This window comes from Sphaerodactylus townsendi, linkage group LG04, assembly GCF_021028975.2.
Source record: "Sphaerodactylus townsendi isolate TG3544 linkage group LG04, MPM_Stown_v2.3, whole genome shotgun sequence".
NCBI lineage: Eukaryota > Metazoa > Chordata > Lepidosauria > Squamata > Sphaerodactylidae > Sphaerodactylus > Sphaerodactylus townsendi.
In genome coordinates, this window is record NC_059428.1 from 100,591,307 (window position 1) to 100,607,508 (window position 16,202).

General features: G+C 43.9%; 1 protein-coding gene across 3 annotated transcripts in view; it reads left to right on the forward strand.

Annotated features, from left to right (window-relative positions):
• Positions 1-8,171: 8,171 nt before the first annotated feature.
• Positions 8,172-16,202, forward strand: part of LIMS1 (LIM zinc finger domain containing 1) — a 66,341-nt gene continuing 58,310 nt past the window's right edge. The window contains exon 1 of one of the 3 annotated variants that reach the window (XM_048494409.1): positions 8,172-8,391. In XM_048494409.1, the coding sequence (XP_048350366.1) occupies positions 8,360-8,391 (32 nt within the window). In that variant the 5' untranslated portion in view covers positions 8,172-8,359. Of the gene's footprint in view, positions 8,392-8,570; positions 9,028-16,202 lie in introns of those variants that run through there. The other 2 variants (XM_048494411.1, XM_048494416.1) reach the window with 2 other exon arrangements.

Genomic DNA, 16,202 nt, shown 5'->3' on the forward strand with positions numbered 1-16,202 from the left:
TTTTGTTTTGTTAGGAAACTTTTATGATTTCTACAATTTTTTTAAAAAAATTCTTATTGAGGTCGTTCAATTAGACAGCATAAGGCCTCCAATAGGACTGGAAAATGCCCCTCCCTCCAAAAAAACCCAACTGCCTATGGTATGGCACACCATAATGCAGAAATTATGTTATGAAAACAATGCAATAGAAGCAAGGAGAAATGTAAAGTACACATTGCCGTAGACTACAATCCTGTTCCCTTATAAAATCATCTTCCTGAGCTGTTCCATTATGCAACCGTTTTAACTCCTTTACAAAAATGCCCCTTGGAATACTTTTGTATGTTCTACGAAATGATGGGGTGGAGGGGTGGCTTTCTGAACTTTGTTGAAGCCATCACAGCAAATGTGTTAGAACAGTTTTTAAATTTGTTTGCTAGTCTTACCCTTTGCTGTGTGGTACCTTCAGAAGGTTTTGTTTATAAGACTGCCGCTATACACACGTAAAAATTAGAAGTGGTCTTTAGGAACAGAGTCACTCTTTGTAGGGATCTGTACAGCTTCTCTGCCTCAGCTACCCTAAAGATTCTCAAGTACCATAACAAATGTTTGGAGTACGAAACTATTGCTGTGCTCTTCATAAATAAAATTGCATAATAGGTTGTTTAAGAGCCACTAAGCAAGTATTTGAAGCAATTTCCCCCCTAATTTTAGCACAGATGGGAAAGAACAAAGAAGAATATTTAATTACTAGGCTGCTATTGTGGATTCAATTTCCGGGTATTTTAAATACACCATCTCGATAGAAGCCATGATATCTTAAATCAACTATGGGCAATTTCATGTTCTGGCTATTTCTTCTGCTGACTGGCAGAAATCAAAAACTAAAGGCAGCTTTCAGACAGAACCTTGGCAGTGAATCAAAAAGGAAGTCAAACTGATCAGTAACATAGCTCTGTCAATATACAGAGTACAATCATGCCCTATTTTCACACAGTGCAAGATAATAAATCATTCTACAAATGCACGACTTTCCTAACAGCTATTTTAAGGAACATAAGAGATTAATCAGTCTGAAGAAATCAGTTGTTGCTACAAATAGAAGATGACATGTTATCTATACTGTGTATGAATAATGGAACATTACATTTATGCCGAATTCTCTGAAGGTCAAGTTGAATATCTAGCTGCACAGACTGTCCTTCATGTTTAATATTTTACAAGCTTCCACAGAAACCAGATGTGATTTCTTCCATACGAACCAAAACCTCATGGGGGGAGTGGCTGCGACATAAGTGCCTTTTGCTTTTTGTAGCAACCTGCTACAAAACATAATCAGTCAAAAGGTTATTTGTGTCCAAAAAAATTAAAATAATGGTTCACATGCTAATTTGCAAGAGAGGCACCTGGATGGGGCTAGAAGCAGGAGAGCAGAATGTGGAGTTAGGAGAGACATCTGCTTTCCCTGCAGGCAGTTGCTGTTTGTTCCATATAATGTTGCAGATTGCTAACTGAATGGCTTCAATCTCTTTAGTTTTACATGTAAACATCCCTTGTGTGAGGTATTTCAATCAAGGAGGATATGGGGTGGGGAGTTGGGACTTTGCCTGCTCTCTCCTCCCCATGCCTACCATGCTGTGTCAAATTTTACCATGTAGCGTGCTGCATTCCCCTGCTCTCCAAACCTTGTCCCCCATCCAAGCAAATCTTCCTCAAGGTCCTCCTGCCACAACCTATCCAGATGCCTTACCCTCGTGCCACTAAATGCCCTTGCCTCCTCAGTCTCCCTCTAGCTCTTATGTGTAGTTCGCACAAGAATTATATGAGTGATCCATTCCAGCCTGGCCTGCGGATGCCTTGGAGGAAGCAGCAAAGGGCCTCTGATGGTACTGTGGTCAATTGTATAGCTATTCAACTGGAACAGCTGAAATTCATATATGCCCAATTCTCAGACTCTAGATTCAGGTGCTGATATCACCATGTACCAAGTTGTAATGTGCTGCTGTTCGAGCTGGAGCTTCTACATGCAAGGTAGGAACATTTATGGTGATTTCCTTCAAAAGTACGCTATGCTGATAACTTCAAAAGCATGCTATGTCGATAGCATCTCCTCATATTGCCTGCAGAGGGCACTCTGCTCCTCTTCCAGCGGTCCCTGGCCCCAAGGACGTTAGGGTTGATTCCCCACTTCAAAAATGAAAGTATATACAAACCGGTTTGGTAAGAGTCTGGACCTTTTGAACACGGTTTCATGGTCCCCACTGCAGCTTCTGCCTTCTTGTTCCCAGAAACGCAGCAGCCATGCAGAAGTCCCCACTGTCAGCAGATCAAAAGCCCAATCCGCTCAGGGGCTATCCTGATTGACTGCTGTGTTGTGCTGGGGTGGGAATTTTTTTTACTTTCAAACTGATGGATCCACATCTGCGTGAGCATACGCAGAACGACTCTACGCAGAGATGAAGAAATGGGCGATTAAAACAAAGCCCTGTTTCCACGTGCCTCCATGTAGATACGACATGTAGCACTGCCTTGTATTGCCTTCTACTCAGTCAATCAGTCAAAACCGGCCCCATGTTGCTTCGTATCCACGTGGATCTCCGGTCCATTAAATTTTTTTTTAAGGGTTGTGCGCGCATCGCACTCAGCCCACTGCATCCTGATTGGATGAGAGGCTCCATGTCACTCGCAAGGGCAGATAGTTCGAATCTGGATTCACACACACACACCCAACTTCCCCACTGCTCCAGATTGCCCACGCATTTTTCAAAAAGGTCTACTTTCTACCAGGTTCTAAAATATCACGTGCTGGGTGTGTGTGTGTGTGTGTGTGTGTGTGTGTGCCAGAAATGGGATGAAAGCATGGTCAGTGCTGGTGAAGTGGGGAGTTCTGCAGGAAACCTGGATATTTGGAGTGACGATCACACATCTAATCATGAGTTGAGAATCGATCTAGGTTGGCCTCAACTAGAGCCAGGGCTTTTTCAGTCCTGGCACCAGCCTGGTGGAGAAACTCTCTGTCGGCTGACATCAGGGCCCTGTGGAATCTCAACCAGTTCCACAGGGCCTGCAAGACAGAGATGTTTTACCAGGCTTTCAGTTGAGGCCACCCATTTGCCCATTCCATCTTGTCCGCCTCCAAATTACCACCAACTAACATCAATTTTCACCTTAAGAACATAAGAACATAAGAAGAAGCCAGCTGGATCAGACCAGAGTCCATCTAGTCCAGCTCTCTGCTACTCGCAGTGGCCCACCAAGTGCCTTTGGGAGCTCACATGCAGGATGTGAAAGCAATGGCCTTCTGCGGCTGTTGCTCCCGAGCACTTGGACTGTTAAGGCATTTGCAATATCAGATCAAGAGGATCAAGATTGGTAGCCATAAATCGACTTCATAAATCTGTCCAAGCCCCTTTTAAAGCTATCCAGGTTAGTGGCCATCACCACCTCGTGTGGCAGCATATTCCAAACACCAATCACACGTTGCTTGAAGAAGTGTTTCCTTTTATTAGTCCTAATTCTTCCCCCCAGCACTTTCAATGTTTGCCCCCTGGTTCTAGTGTTGTGAGAAAGAGAGAAAAATTTCTCTCTGTCAACATTTTCTATCCCATGCATAATTTTATAGACTTCAATCATATCCCCCCTCAGACGTCTCCTCTCCAAACTAAAGAGTCCCAAACGCTGCAGCCTCTCCTCATAAGGAAGGTGCTCCAGTCCCTCAATCATCCTTGTTGCCCTTCTCTGCACTTTTTTTATCTCTTTGATATCCTTTTTGAGATGTGGTGACCAGAACTGAACACAGTACCCAAGTGCAGTCGCACCACTGCTTTATATAAGGGCATGACAATCTTTGCAGTTTTATTCTCAATTCCTTACCTAATCATCCCCAGCATAGACGAGTTTTTCAGTTTAGGCTTTAGTATTAGTTTCATCAGAATTTTTTTGTATTATTAATGTTTTTAATTGTATGTATGCCACCCTGTGCCCAACTTTGGTCAGGAAGGGCAGGATATAAATTTACTAAAATAAAATAAAAAATAAAAACATCTTGACAAAAACAAACCTTTATACTAAAATGTCCTCTATCAAATATAATTTATCTCTGGAGAAGATGGGCTCCTTTTTAGACAGACAAGCTAAATCCAGCACAATCTTGCCAACAAATCTTTGACAGAATTTAAAGAACGGGCCTCCAGGTGTTCTTCATAGCGCTGGGAAATGGGAGTGGGCCTGCAAAACAAGACAGCTTTAATTGTAACTCTGGAGTCTTGTTTCTGAGGCAGTTCCTTCCTTTATGTTTTGCTTGCTATAATGTGTTTTTTAATTAGTTCTTGGTTTTGTTACCCTCCAGCAATGTTTAGTGGTGTAGGTACTCCAACACAGCATAAACTGTGGAGTTCAGAAATTGTTTATTACATGGAGTCAGCTGCTGGATGAACTGACTATACAGCTATAATTTAGGTCTCACCAGACAAGCTATTATCTACCCATATGCAACCAAATTATTACTGCAATCCTATGGGTTGATCAGTGTGAACAAATTATTCTTTAAAAATAACTCTAAATCATAGGTCCTTGTGTATGAAGTTGTATTCAGGATCTCCACTTCCAGTTACGTAGCAGTGCATTTGGGCTACCAACCCCAGGGTGGAATGCAGAGCTCTCCTAGAACAGCTGATCTCTGGACTTCAAAACAACAACTTTAGAGGATGGATTCTATGGCACATCATAGAGTCTAAATGAAACAAAAGGCCTAGAGTTACATTGTATCTCCACTAAGCTCTTCCTACCTTTCTAGGCATCTTCAGGAATTTCTTGAGTAAGCAAGCCTAGGGCTTTGATAGATAAATCTACCAATTCCTTTGGGGAGATTAGCTCTCTACTATAAAGTGATCAGTAGCAAAAATTGGTTCGGTAATATTTACCCAAGATAGTAGACTGTAAGCTGAAGTCCATTTGTGCTGCAAAATAGTGCTTGTTAGATTAGAACAAAGGGGATTTGGGCAAAGTGACTATCTAAATTATTTCCACATTGTTGACTCATGTGAAAACTGTTGCATTTATTCCCAGAAAAAAAAAGATTCCTAATAGGAAAGGGTGAGGATCTCTCCTTTCCCCCTCTATTAAAACCACAGTATTTTCTTCCTAGAAGAAGGCAATTTTTCCTCCAGATGGCACATTTGCTACTGTATTTGGAACATGGTTACCTAAGAATGCTGCTCACCTAAGGAGGAGGAGGGGGAGGGCGGTATATAAGTGGAATTATAAATAAATAAATAAATAAATAAATAAATAAATAAATAAATAAATAAATAAATAAATATCCTGGCTCGGTTAGCCCAATCTCAGAAGCTAAGAAGCATTATCCCTGGTTAATATTTGAATGGGAGACCAGCTAGGAATACCAGGGGCACTGCAGAGGCAGGCAAACTACCTCTTAATGTCTCTTGCCTTGAAAACCCTACAGGGTCACTAGGAGTCAGCTGTACCTTAACTGCAATCAGTCAATCAATCAATGAAGCCTGCAATCAGTGATGAGTGACGATTGCCTCCCTCCTCCTCCCTGTGACACAGGCTTATGTGAACTTCTCTTCTTAAAATAAATTTTGCACACCTCCATGCTGTGCAAAGTCAATGCTAGAGGAATCAGCCAGCTCTTTTTAAAACGCACATTTTTTTAAAAAAAAGTGGTTATGAGCAAAGCTCCACGGGACTCCTTTTTAAAATTTATTTTTATTTTAAAATATTTTAGAAGCAGACTGCATTTCCTCCTGTTGTGCTTCAAATCTTTAACAAATGGCATTATAAGTATTTCCTTCCTATATTATGTTACAATTGGAGCATATTGCCCTATTGTTCGGGGCTGGCTGAGGCACCTGAACAGTACAATGAAATGTAAAACCACTGAAATCAATGAACATATGAACATCAAAAATACTGCATTAAAACAGACTACATAACATCAAGTTAGTCTCTGCTGACATACGTTTACAGGGGGGCCACTGTGGGGGGGAATCACACAGGGGAAACGCTGCGGGGGTGTGGGGGAAAGCGGGAGGGGCCAGGGGGATTTTGCGCCCCCCACATGACCCAAATTCGTGCGTTTGATGCGTCGCGCACCCCCCCTTCCCCCTGGGAGCTTCGCCGCTGTAGCTGTGGCTATGTAGGGAAGGTTGGAAGGGGGATTGTGGAAGATGGGGTGGGAGGACTGCAGAAATGTGCATTGGGGGATGTTTGTATTTTCATTGTGCGTGCACAATGACATTAAAGTTTATCTTAAACAATATATTCCACATTTGCAATCCTATTGACTCACAAGATATTTTATAACAGAAATATAATAGAAAAATGCAACATAGAGAGTTAGCATGGTGTGATGGTTAAGAGCAGGTGGACTCTAATTTGGAGAACCAGGTTTGATTCCCCACTCCTCTACGTGAGCAGTAGACTCTTATCTGTTGAACTGGATTTGTTTCCCCACTCATACACATGACGCCTGCTGGGTGACCTTAGCCTACTCACAGTTCTTCAGAATTCCCTCAGTCCTACCTATCTCACAAGGTGTCCGTTGTTAGGAGAGGAAGGACAACAGTGTATATTGTGGAAGCAGGGAAGTCATTTCACCCCGGTGCCACTTGCCTGGGTCATGGCGGGGGCGTGTATTTGGCTGTAGATTTTATATCTTCTATCCATAAAGTTTCCCATTGTCGGAGAGCTATTTCTTCCTCAATTTTTTGCATTCATCTAACCGTACATTTTTTAACTTGTTCTGTGGTAATGGCAAAATTTACAAATTATGTGAAGAGTGGCACAATCCAGAGGGAGAGGTGAAGTGTGATGTGGAAATGGTGCAGGCCCACGATGACACTTTTGTCCGCCCTGCCGGCATAAGTGGCACCTATGCCAGTGGGGAAGGCAAACAGCCAGGGTGCCCGACCCAAAAGAGGCTGTCTACCTCAGAGCCATGCTGGCATAAAGGTGGACGCCAGCATGGTTGAGGGCGGACTAGGGGTGTTGCCAGTGGTGGAGTCAACCTTAGTCTGTTTCTACCAGGTTTTCAGCCCGGGAACATCTGTTTTGGGCTATGGGGGATTCTCTAGCTACACAGAGCAGCACCTGCCTCCACTTTAGCATACCTGGCATCTTCTACCATTTTAGCCCCATTCACAAGTTATGGTGAATACATAGACAATTCAAGTATAATGTATATTTGATCCTTTGTTCAGAGTAATTCTGATGGTACACTCAATATAGATACAGCTAATCATGTGATACAAACACATTTGGCCAGGTACTGGTTTCAACTGGAAAGTGAACAGTTTGGCTGTTTTTACAAACAGATCTGTGCAAATAAGTGCAGGATTGTACATGTACTTACTGTAACATAAGAACAAGGTTTTTGTGTTGCCCAGCCCCCTCATAGCAGCCATTTTATAGTGGGACCTAGTATTTATCTAGAGGTGCCAGAAAGTCATAATCCACTTATGGCGACCACTGTAAAGACTTCCAAGATAAATTAGAAGCAGGGGTGATTTGGAATTGCCTCCCTCTGCAGAATCTTCCTTGGTGTTTCCCATCCAAGTACTGACCCCTGCTTAGCTGCCAAAACCTGACAAGATCAGGGTATACATGCCAACTTCCTTCTGGTGGCTCCTACTATCCTTTTCAAAATGCCCAAAGTGTCCCTGAATAGAGATGATACTAATTTAAAATTTCTTATTGGCACTGTCTCAGAGTAAAGTGTTTTGTTCACTTTCCTACGGATACTATACCTTACTTTCACCCCCGTCCCTGGGGTACACAGTATTAGTCTAAATTTTGAGGTCCCCAGGAACTGAGAGAAAGTATCAAAAGCAAGCATCAGAAGCAACAAGCAAACACACACAAAATAAAACCGCCACCACGGGTGGGAAGCTGAGGCAAGCCCACAGCCCATCCTTTTGGCCACAAAGCTGTTTTTATTCATAAACTCTCCTGAGAGGGCAGAAAGGAGCCACCCTGTCGGTTTTCTTAGGCCAGCAAAAACAGCCTTTACAAAAGTACCCAAGGTTGGATGAAAGCAAGTTGCGCCGAGAGCCAGACACACAAACGGTTGCGTTTTGGGGGGCTGCTCTCCCGCCGGGACTCCCACCCCCCGACTTCCTCAGAGGCAGGAGGAGGAGGCGAGTGGGCTGGCGCAAGGCTGCTTTGGCCCATGACGCGCCATCACCGCCTCTTTGCCTTCCTGTGTTGCCTGGCGGGGCGGCCCCGCCTGCAGCTGCTGCGCGCAACTTCCCTGGAGAAGGCAAAGAGCGAAAGGGAGGGAAAGGAGAGCGCAATTACGCGCTTTCCCAGGCTACTCCCGGACCGGGCAAGCGCCGGGGCTTGCAGCTCTGCCTTCGCGATGTTGGGGATCGCAGCCGGCATGACGAACAGGTAAGTCTCCTCCGACGGAGCCCGACAGAATCCCAAAATGCCTCCCATTCATTGCAGGCGCTCTGCTGTTCCTCCCCACTTCGTGTCCGCCCACTCATTCCTCCCAGGGAGTTTGATTTGTAGCGGGGCTCTGCCCGCACTCCTGCCCCTGGGCATCATTGCCCACAATTAACTTCCCGGCAGGGTGCATCCCCTTATCCCAAGCGGAAGGAGAAGAGTGGTCGGTCAGCCCACCGCACCCTCCTGCACCGGCAGCAGCGTCGGGTCTGTTCTGCAGAGGGCGCGCCGAGGTTGCGGTGGCGGCTGGCTGGCTGGCTGGCTGGGGTGTGATTTGAGCACAGGGACTGGGAGGAGGGGACGTGAGGGCCGCCGCGCAAAAAAAAAAAAAAAAGAAGAGGAGGAGAGGAGAAGAACGAGGGCTGCTCGGAAAGGAAGTTGCCTATAATCGGGGCATCTGGAAATGGGATTGCTTTGCGCCGAGGCTGGCGGGCGTGAGAGGAATTTGCAAGCGTGCCTGCAGTTGGGGCACCTCCTGGATTCCTTTTCACCGAATCGCCCGACGGCGAAGGGAGCAGCCGGGCTTTGCAAAGAAGTTTCTTGATAGTGAAATGCAGCTTTGGACAACTGAAAGCTGCGGTGCGTTCTTCTGTAGGGCAGAAACTCAGCTTTGGTCACGTGGAGAAAACTTTACATTGGAGGAGGTGTAATGAATCAGGAATGTGGGGGTGGTTGTGTTTTGGAATCGGAAGGGGCTCTTTGTGACTCCTCAGTTTTCCTCTCTTAAGTTCTGTGTAGTAACAGACCTCAAATGCCATAACCAGAGCAAAGGCCGTCCCACCCATATGGCAGCAAACCAGGATTTATGACCCAGTGTATGTTTGTTAGGGAGCTGTGTCCAGTAATCTCTCCTGATGAGTATATTATACCATATTTGTATGTTATACATTTGGTTATACTGTGCTTTCATCCCTCCTCTATTTTATCTTCACAACACGCAGCATGGGATGTAGGTTAGGTTGAGAGAGAGAAACTGGCCCAAGGCAGAATGGGATTCGAACCTGGGTCTCTCAGATCCTAGTTCAGAAATAACCACTAGCGCTGCACTAGTTTGTCATGCTGTGAATTGTTACTTGGTGAAAGGCATAAATGTATTTTATTTACATTAGTTATAGTTCACCTTTCTCAAAGGAACCCAAAGTGGATTATATATAGTGAATCATTACAGTCAACAAAATAGGACTTTCAGGAGCCAGTGCATTAGGATTTTAGAAGTTAACCACCAGAAATAACTGAAGCATAAAATAAATATTAACATGACACATTAAGTAGTGCAGAAATTACATAATATGATTGTATTTACAGTAAGCTGTGCACACCAGTACAGACCACAGTCTTAACCGTTTATCCAGTTAAGTTTGTGAACCCCTTTGTATGGCGCTGCCGTATTATCCCTGCAGAAAAGCTCCCTTGAATACTTCAGTTTTCCATAGTTTGCAGAAGGCCAGGAGAGTGGGAACTTTCACAAGTTGGGAACCACAGTGGACAAAGCACATGGATGGGAAATTGTTGATTTTGCCCATTTCCAGGTTGATGCCTGCAGAACCCCCTGCTGGCATGAGCAAGGTCGTCATGGTGGAGCATAGGGCGAGAGGTGATCTTGCAAATAAGAGCCAGTGTGGTGGTGTGGCACTTAAGAGCAGGTGGACTCTAATCTGGAGAACCGGATTTGATTCCCCATTCCTCCCTCTGAGCAGCAGACTCTTATCTAGTGAGCAGGATTTGTTTCCAGGCTACTACCCATGAAGCCTGCAAGGTGACCTTGGGCCAGTCACAGTTCTTCAGAACTCTCTCAGTCCCACCTAGGTGACAAGGTGTCTGTTGTGGGGAGAGGAAGGGGAAGTAGTTTGTAAATATCTTTGAAACTCCTTACAGGAGAGAAAGGTGAAGTAGAAGTCCAAACTCTTCTCTTCCAAGAGGAGCCAAGGCCATGGAAGACGTTGTATATGATGGCCAATACCTTAATTGAGCTCAGTAACAGATGGGCATCCAATAGAATGTCTGCAAAATGAGAATATGCGTTCTCTGTCTTTTTTTTTTTTTTTTTTGCCGTCAAGTCATATTTGACTCAGGGTGACCCTGTAGAATTTCGAGGCAAAAGATGTTTGGAGGTGATTTGCCATTGCCTTCCTCTGCATGATGCTGCTGATATTTCTTGGAGGCTGCCCATCTGAATACTAACCAGGGCCAGCCTTACTTAGCTGCTGCAGTCTAATGAGATCAGGCTAACCTGGGGCTGTCCACGTCAGGGTTCTGTCTACCTCTGGTTATAGTCAAGCCACTGCATTCTGGAGAGTTGGAGTTTCCAAGTTGATATTGAAGGACCAGTGTCCAATGGATTGTAGCAGTCTAGTCTTGATGTTACTGTGGAATGGGTCCAGGTGGCCAGGTCAGGTGTATCAAAGTGCAGGGCCATCTGGGCTGATGTGGTAGGAAAGCCTTTTGTGCAGCTGCTTCTCTCGTAATAAAGCTGGATCCAGTATGACCCCAAGGCTTTTATCGGGGTCTGCAAGGGTCATTTGAACTCCATCAAAAGTGAGGAGAACACTGTCCTTCAAGACTTCTTCCTTTCCTACCAGCATTATCTCTGCCTTTTCGGTGTTTCAAGGGAGTGGGAATTGAAAGAGCTCGAGAGAGCAGCGCGGCCTTGCACCGATATGTTTGCCTTCTGGCCACTCCTTAGCTCTGCAGCAGCAAAAGCCAGAAGTGTGGGCCACCGCGGAACTGTGCTGTTGTCCCAATCAGATGCGAGTGTGGGGGCAGACTGGGACATTCCTGGGGGTAGAGCTGGCTATAGTCAACTCCCACCTGGGCTTTCATGCCATGGGTAGCGCCCTGGACATTTGCCACCCAAAAAACTGGCATAAATCCATTTGGCCCCATGGGAGGAGGTTTTTTTTGCCTCCCTGTGTTGCCTCTGGAGGCAGCGGGGCAGTTCCGCACTGGCTCTGTTTCCAGCCACCTGGAGCTTTGAATGGTGCTGTTAGTCAGTTTAACAACAACAACAACAACAGAACCTTTATTAGGCATGAATACCAGAAAAGTCACAGCAGGGAAGCACAAACAAATCAAGACAAACTAGGTTAGACACCTCTTACCATCAGGACCTGCAATTGGGCTGTTTTCCCTAGCACCATAGGATCATTACTAGTCAGTAGTTTTACAATACTTGCTTTTGGAGAACAATTATGTATGGTCCCTAGTAATAAAGCATCCCTAAAAAGCTTGTATTTTGGGCAGCTGAGGAAAATATGTTCAAGTGTTTTGATAAGAGTTGGACAATATGGACACACTCTATCCGATATAGGAGAATTGCCAAACCGGCCCTGTAGAAGAGCTGGGGAAAACACATTTCTCATAGAGCTCAAGTGTTCTGAAACAAGTGGGATCAGTTGGAGCTTATGGAAGTGATGTGTTCAGAAATAACTACTAAAATAAGATATTCCATTTTCCCCCTCCAAACTCGGGACTTTGGGAAACATTGTAATAAACTCAGAGCATCAGCATTTTTTGTATGTTATCACACTCACTCTGGGTATACATAAGAACATAAGAAAGAGCCTGCTGGATCAGACCAGAGTCCATCTAGTAGTCCAACACTCTGCTACTCGCAGTAACCCACCAGGGAGCTCACAATCAGGATGTGAAAGCAATGGTCTTCTTCTGCTGCTGCTCCCAAGCACCTGGTCTGCTGAGGCATTTGCAGTCTCAGAGCAAGGAGGATCAAGCTTGATAGCCATAGATCGACTTCTCCATATATCTGTCCAAACCCCTTTTAAAGATATCCAGGTTACTGGCCATCACCACCTCCTGTGGCAGCATATTCCAGTATTACTGTTATTATTGTGATGAATGTGACTCTAGAAAGCTCATATTCTGATAATCTTGTTGGTCTCTAAGGTGCTACTGGACTTGAACTTAGATTTTCCACTTCAGACCAGCATGGCTGTGCTCTGAAGCTATCCTGTTATGCTGGTGATTCCTGCAGCAGACATCGAAAGTAGTAACAACAAACCTTGTGCATCAAGAACCTGTGATTCATTTGAGGCTTCTGGGCTGACATGCACAGGAGTTTAAGGGTACATGTCTGTCACATATTGCATTTGCTGCATTTATGTTGCATCATGGGAAACTCAGCTGCTGCATAAAATGGGAAGATGTCGACATTTCCCCATAGTGAAGGTAGATGGGGTGGCATTGAGCATTCTTTTCACACAATGTGTACACATTTGGAAGTTAGTTGAAGGATAATGTACTTTGTGAATCAGTTCTAGACTCATTTGTTCCCAGGATCTTAACCAGTGTGTCATCTTCTGCAGATGTCTTATGGTCAAGACACTTTCCTCTTATGGTCAAGACACTTTCCCACAGCATCTGTTATTTCAAAAATAAATACAGCTGCTGTAGGTTTACGGTGAGTGTGAGAATTCAGAATTCATGGATGGAGAATGTGAAATGCTAACTATTCTGCTGAATCCTTCAGTTTCCAATTTTTCTATTGAAGAAGTGGAAGAGTTTGAATTTATATCCGACCTTTCTCTCATGTAAGGAGACTCAAGGTGGCTTACAAGCTCCTTTCCCTTCCTCTCTCCACAACAGTCACCTTGTGAGGTAGGTGGGGCTGAGAGAATTCTGAAGAACTATGACTAGCCCAAGGTCACCCAGCAGAAATGTAAGGGTGTGGAAACACACCTGGTTCACCAGATAAGCTTCAGCCACTCAGGTGGAGTAGTGGGGAAATCAAACCCAATTCTCCAGATTAGAATCCACCTGCTCTTAACCATTACACCACGCTGCCATGTATACCTAGTTATGCATGCTGTAGAATGGTTGAATAGTGATGTAAAATTTGGAGTATTTTTATTGTATAGAGTGAATTCTGTCTTAATTGTTTAAAAATTTGTATCTCACATCTCCATATGTTTGAGACACCTATCAGCAAAGGCATTTAAAAATACATTGTCTTAAAATAAAGCATATCAAAAATACAGTGACAAATATTAACTTAAAACTGTCATCCACAACCTGTCATCCAACAGTGGGTTGCTGGAAGTATAGTTTTACATATCGTTTTGAAAAAATACAGGGGAATGGTCCGGCATGTTTCAGTAGCGAGTCTGTTCCAGTGAGCTGGAACCACAGCAGAAGATGCTCTTGTGCAGGAAGTCCTTACCTGTCAGACTTAGCAGAAGTAAATATATGGACCTAAGTTGGCATGAGGGTTCTTAAAGGGAGTAATAGTCCTTCAGGTATGAGACTTCTAGAACATCAAAGTTTACAGATAAAGATCAGAATTTTGAGTTGTGCCCAGAATCAACAAGAAAACCAATGCTGTGGGGTTTTTTCATTTTTAAAAAATGTGTATAATATATCTGCATCAGTCCCATGCCAGCCAACAAATGAGCCACCAGTTTTTGCCCATATTAAAATTTCTGTGTTATCTTCAGGGACAGAAGAAGAGCACATTACAGAAGCACATCTAGGTGGGAGAAACATTTTCTAATCTGATGAAAAAAATAGAAAACATTCCTGGCAATAACACCAACGTGTTCCTTTGGAAGCAAACTGGGTTCAGAAAAATGTCCAGATGTTTTACCAGATCTGAAAGATAATTTTTTCCCATCTTATATAGGCAGATCAGTCTCCCGTGAGCACATACACATTCCCAACTGACATCAACTCTGTCTTCTCAGAATTCATGCTTGGTTTCTTTGCACACAGCTATTTGACTGTGACTTTAACTGCTGGCCTAGGACAGAGACTCCAAAGCTATGGATGATCTGATTCAAAGGCTTCTTAAATATTAAAAAATACCAGCGAGAGGACGGACACTGGGGCAATCCACGAGACTATTTCCAGACTGGTGACTCAAGAATCCGCAAGAAAACCTCTCTGATCCATCAGAGGATACTTTCAATAACTGATTTTTTTTAAAAAATGATATTTGAATGTAGGATCATTTGTACTTGTTTAAGGAGGGCAATAAAACAGTTATTTTAAGGTCTGGATTCAATATCCTGTTCTGGGTTTCATATCACAAGGAGGTGGTTGGGTGAAGACTTGGAAGGACATCTGTTTTTTGGGGGTGGGGAAGAGGCTATCATTCCTCATCTGTTACAGAGCATGTTCCCTGGAGAGGCCCAACCAAGTTTGGCATAGCTGACCTTTTCCCATGAATTAAATGCATCCTCTTGTTTTTACAGGTACTCCAAAGTGTTCACCACTGGCTGAAACTTTGGGCTCTGTACTCTCATGTGAAGAAAATTCGATTCAGTCACCACTTAAATATTCTAACTGTAAATAAATAGATTAAAAATAAGTACTATCTGAACTGGCTGATTTTGCTGCTGTCCTCCTTTGAAAGATTAACGTGGAAAAAGGATACGGTTGCATAGGTTGTTACAGCTTGTGAGCTAGCAAGCCAGATGCAGTATAGCTGCTATATATTGTGCTTTAGATTACACTTCATATTCTTGGCAGGGATTATAAACATGAAGTGGGATACTGAGCTTTTAAACAAGCCATGACACATGGCTTGGGGTTTGCTTCCTGGCTTGAACTATGCAAGACTTACCACAGTTACTTGTAAATTAGCTTGCTGGTAAACATTCCTTGAGTTGTGTGGAGGATTTGGCTTTGTTGAACAGTTTACTGCTGGTTTTGGTTTACCTGTGCAGTGGCAGTACTAAATTCCATCTAGGTCAGTAACTGTCAAACTGTCGGGACTCAAAAGTGAGTCATGACTGCCTGCCTGATTGGTGGAAAAGGGAGGAACAGGGTGAACTGACCGAAGAGGCTCGGTGGCAGTGCTTCTGCATAAGGATCAAAACAGCCATGAAATGGAGTTGGTAGCTAAGTCCTAAATGTGAAAAATAATGTTAGTTAATTGTTAACTGACATAAGAATCCTGAGTTTTGCTGTTAAGGGGAAAATGGCTTGCAGTTAATTTGCAGGTGGTATCCAAAAAAAGAGTACGAGTTGGATCCAAAGTAAATTTTTCTGTTAACAGAAGAAACTTCCATCAAAGGAATGGAATCCCTCCTTGCTGAGCTTTCCAAAATTCTGCCACTCCTGACAGAAAGGGGGCCATTTTGCAGAGCTTTGTGGTCTGTAGTGGCAAAGGAGAGGAGAATCGTTCTGTTGTCAAGCTTGCCTTCTGTTAATAGAAACCAAACTTTCTAGTTGAGGTGTGGGTTGTGTTTCAAAATGTTTATAGCCATTGGCTTGTGTTATTATTTTTGCCTCTCACTTGTGGTTCAAAGTGTACCTTTGCTGGATAAAGTATGATTTATGGATTGTTAGCAGTCCTAATACTGGAAATTAGCTCAGTCTCCTCAGAGCTCTGATGCTAAGAAGGGTCAGTATTTTCATGGGACGCCACTAAGGAAGATGATGGCAATAGAGAGGAAGGCAATGGTGAATCACAGAGTCATCTGTTACCTTGAAAACCCCATGAGGTGGAACTTCATGGGTTTACCATGAGTCAGTTGTGACTCAGCAGCACACTTGACCTTTATGGATTGTTAGTTTGAAAATTCTGTCCATGTAGAATTTCAGAAGATAAGTTATATATTTATTTAAAAAATGATTTGGTTTTGGCCGTTTCCGCATGAAGGTGGAAGCGGCTGGGTCGGCGCATTTTGCTGGGACAACGCTGGGACCGTTTGCATGAACCGGAGCGTCCCCGGTTTGCATGAACCGGCTAGCGTCGCCGGGCAGGGGGCATGTCCCCAGGCCTCGGCGATGCACTGGAG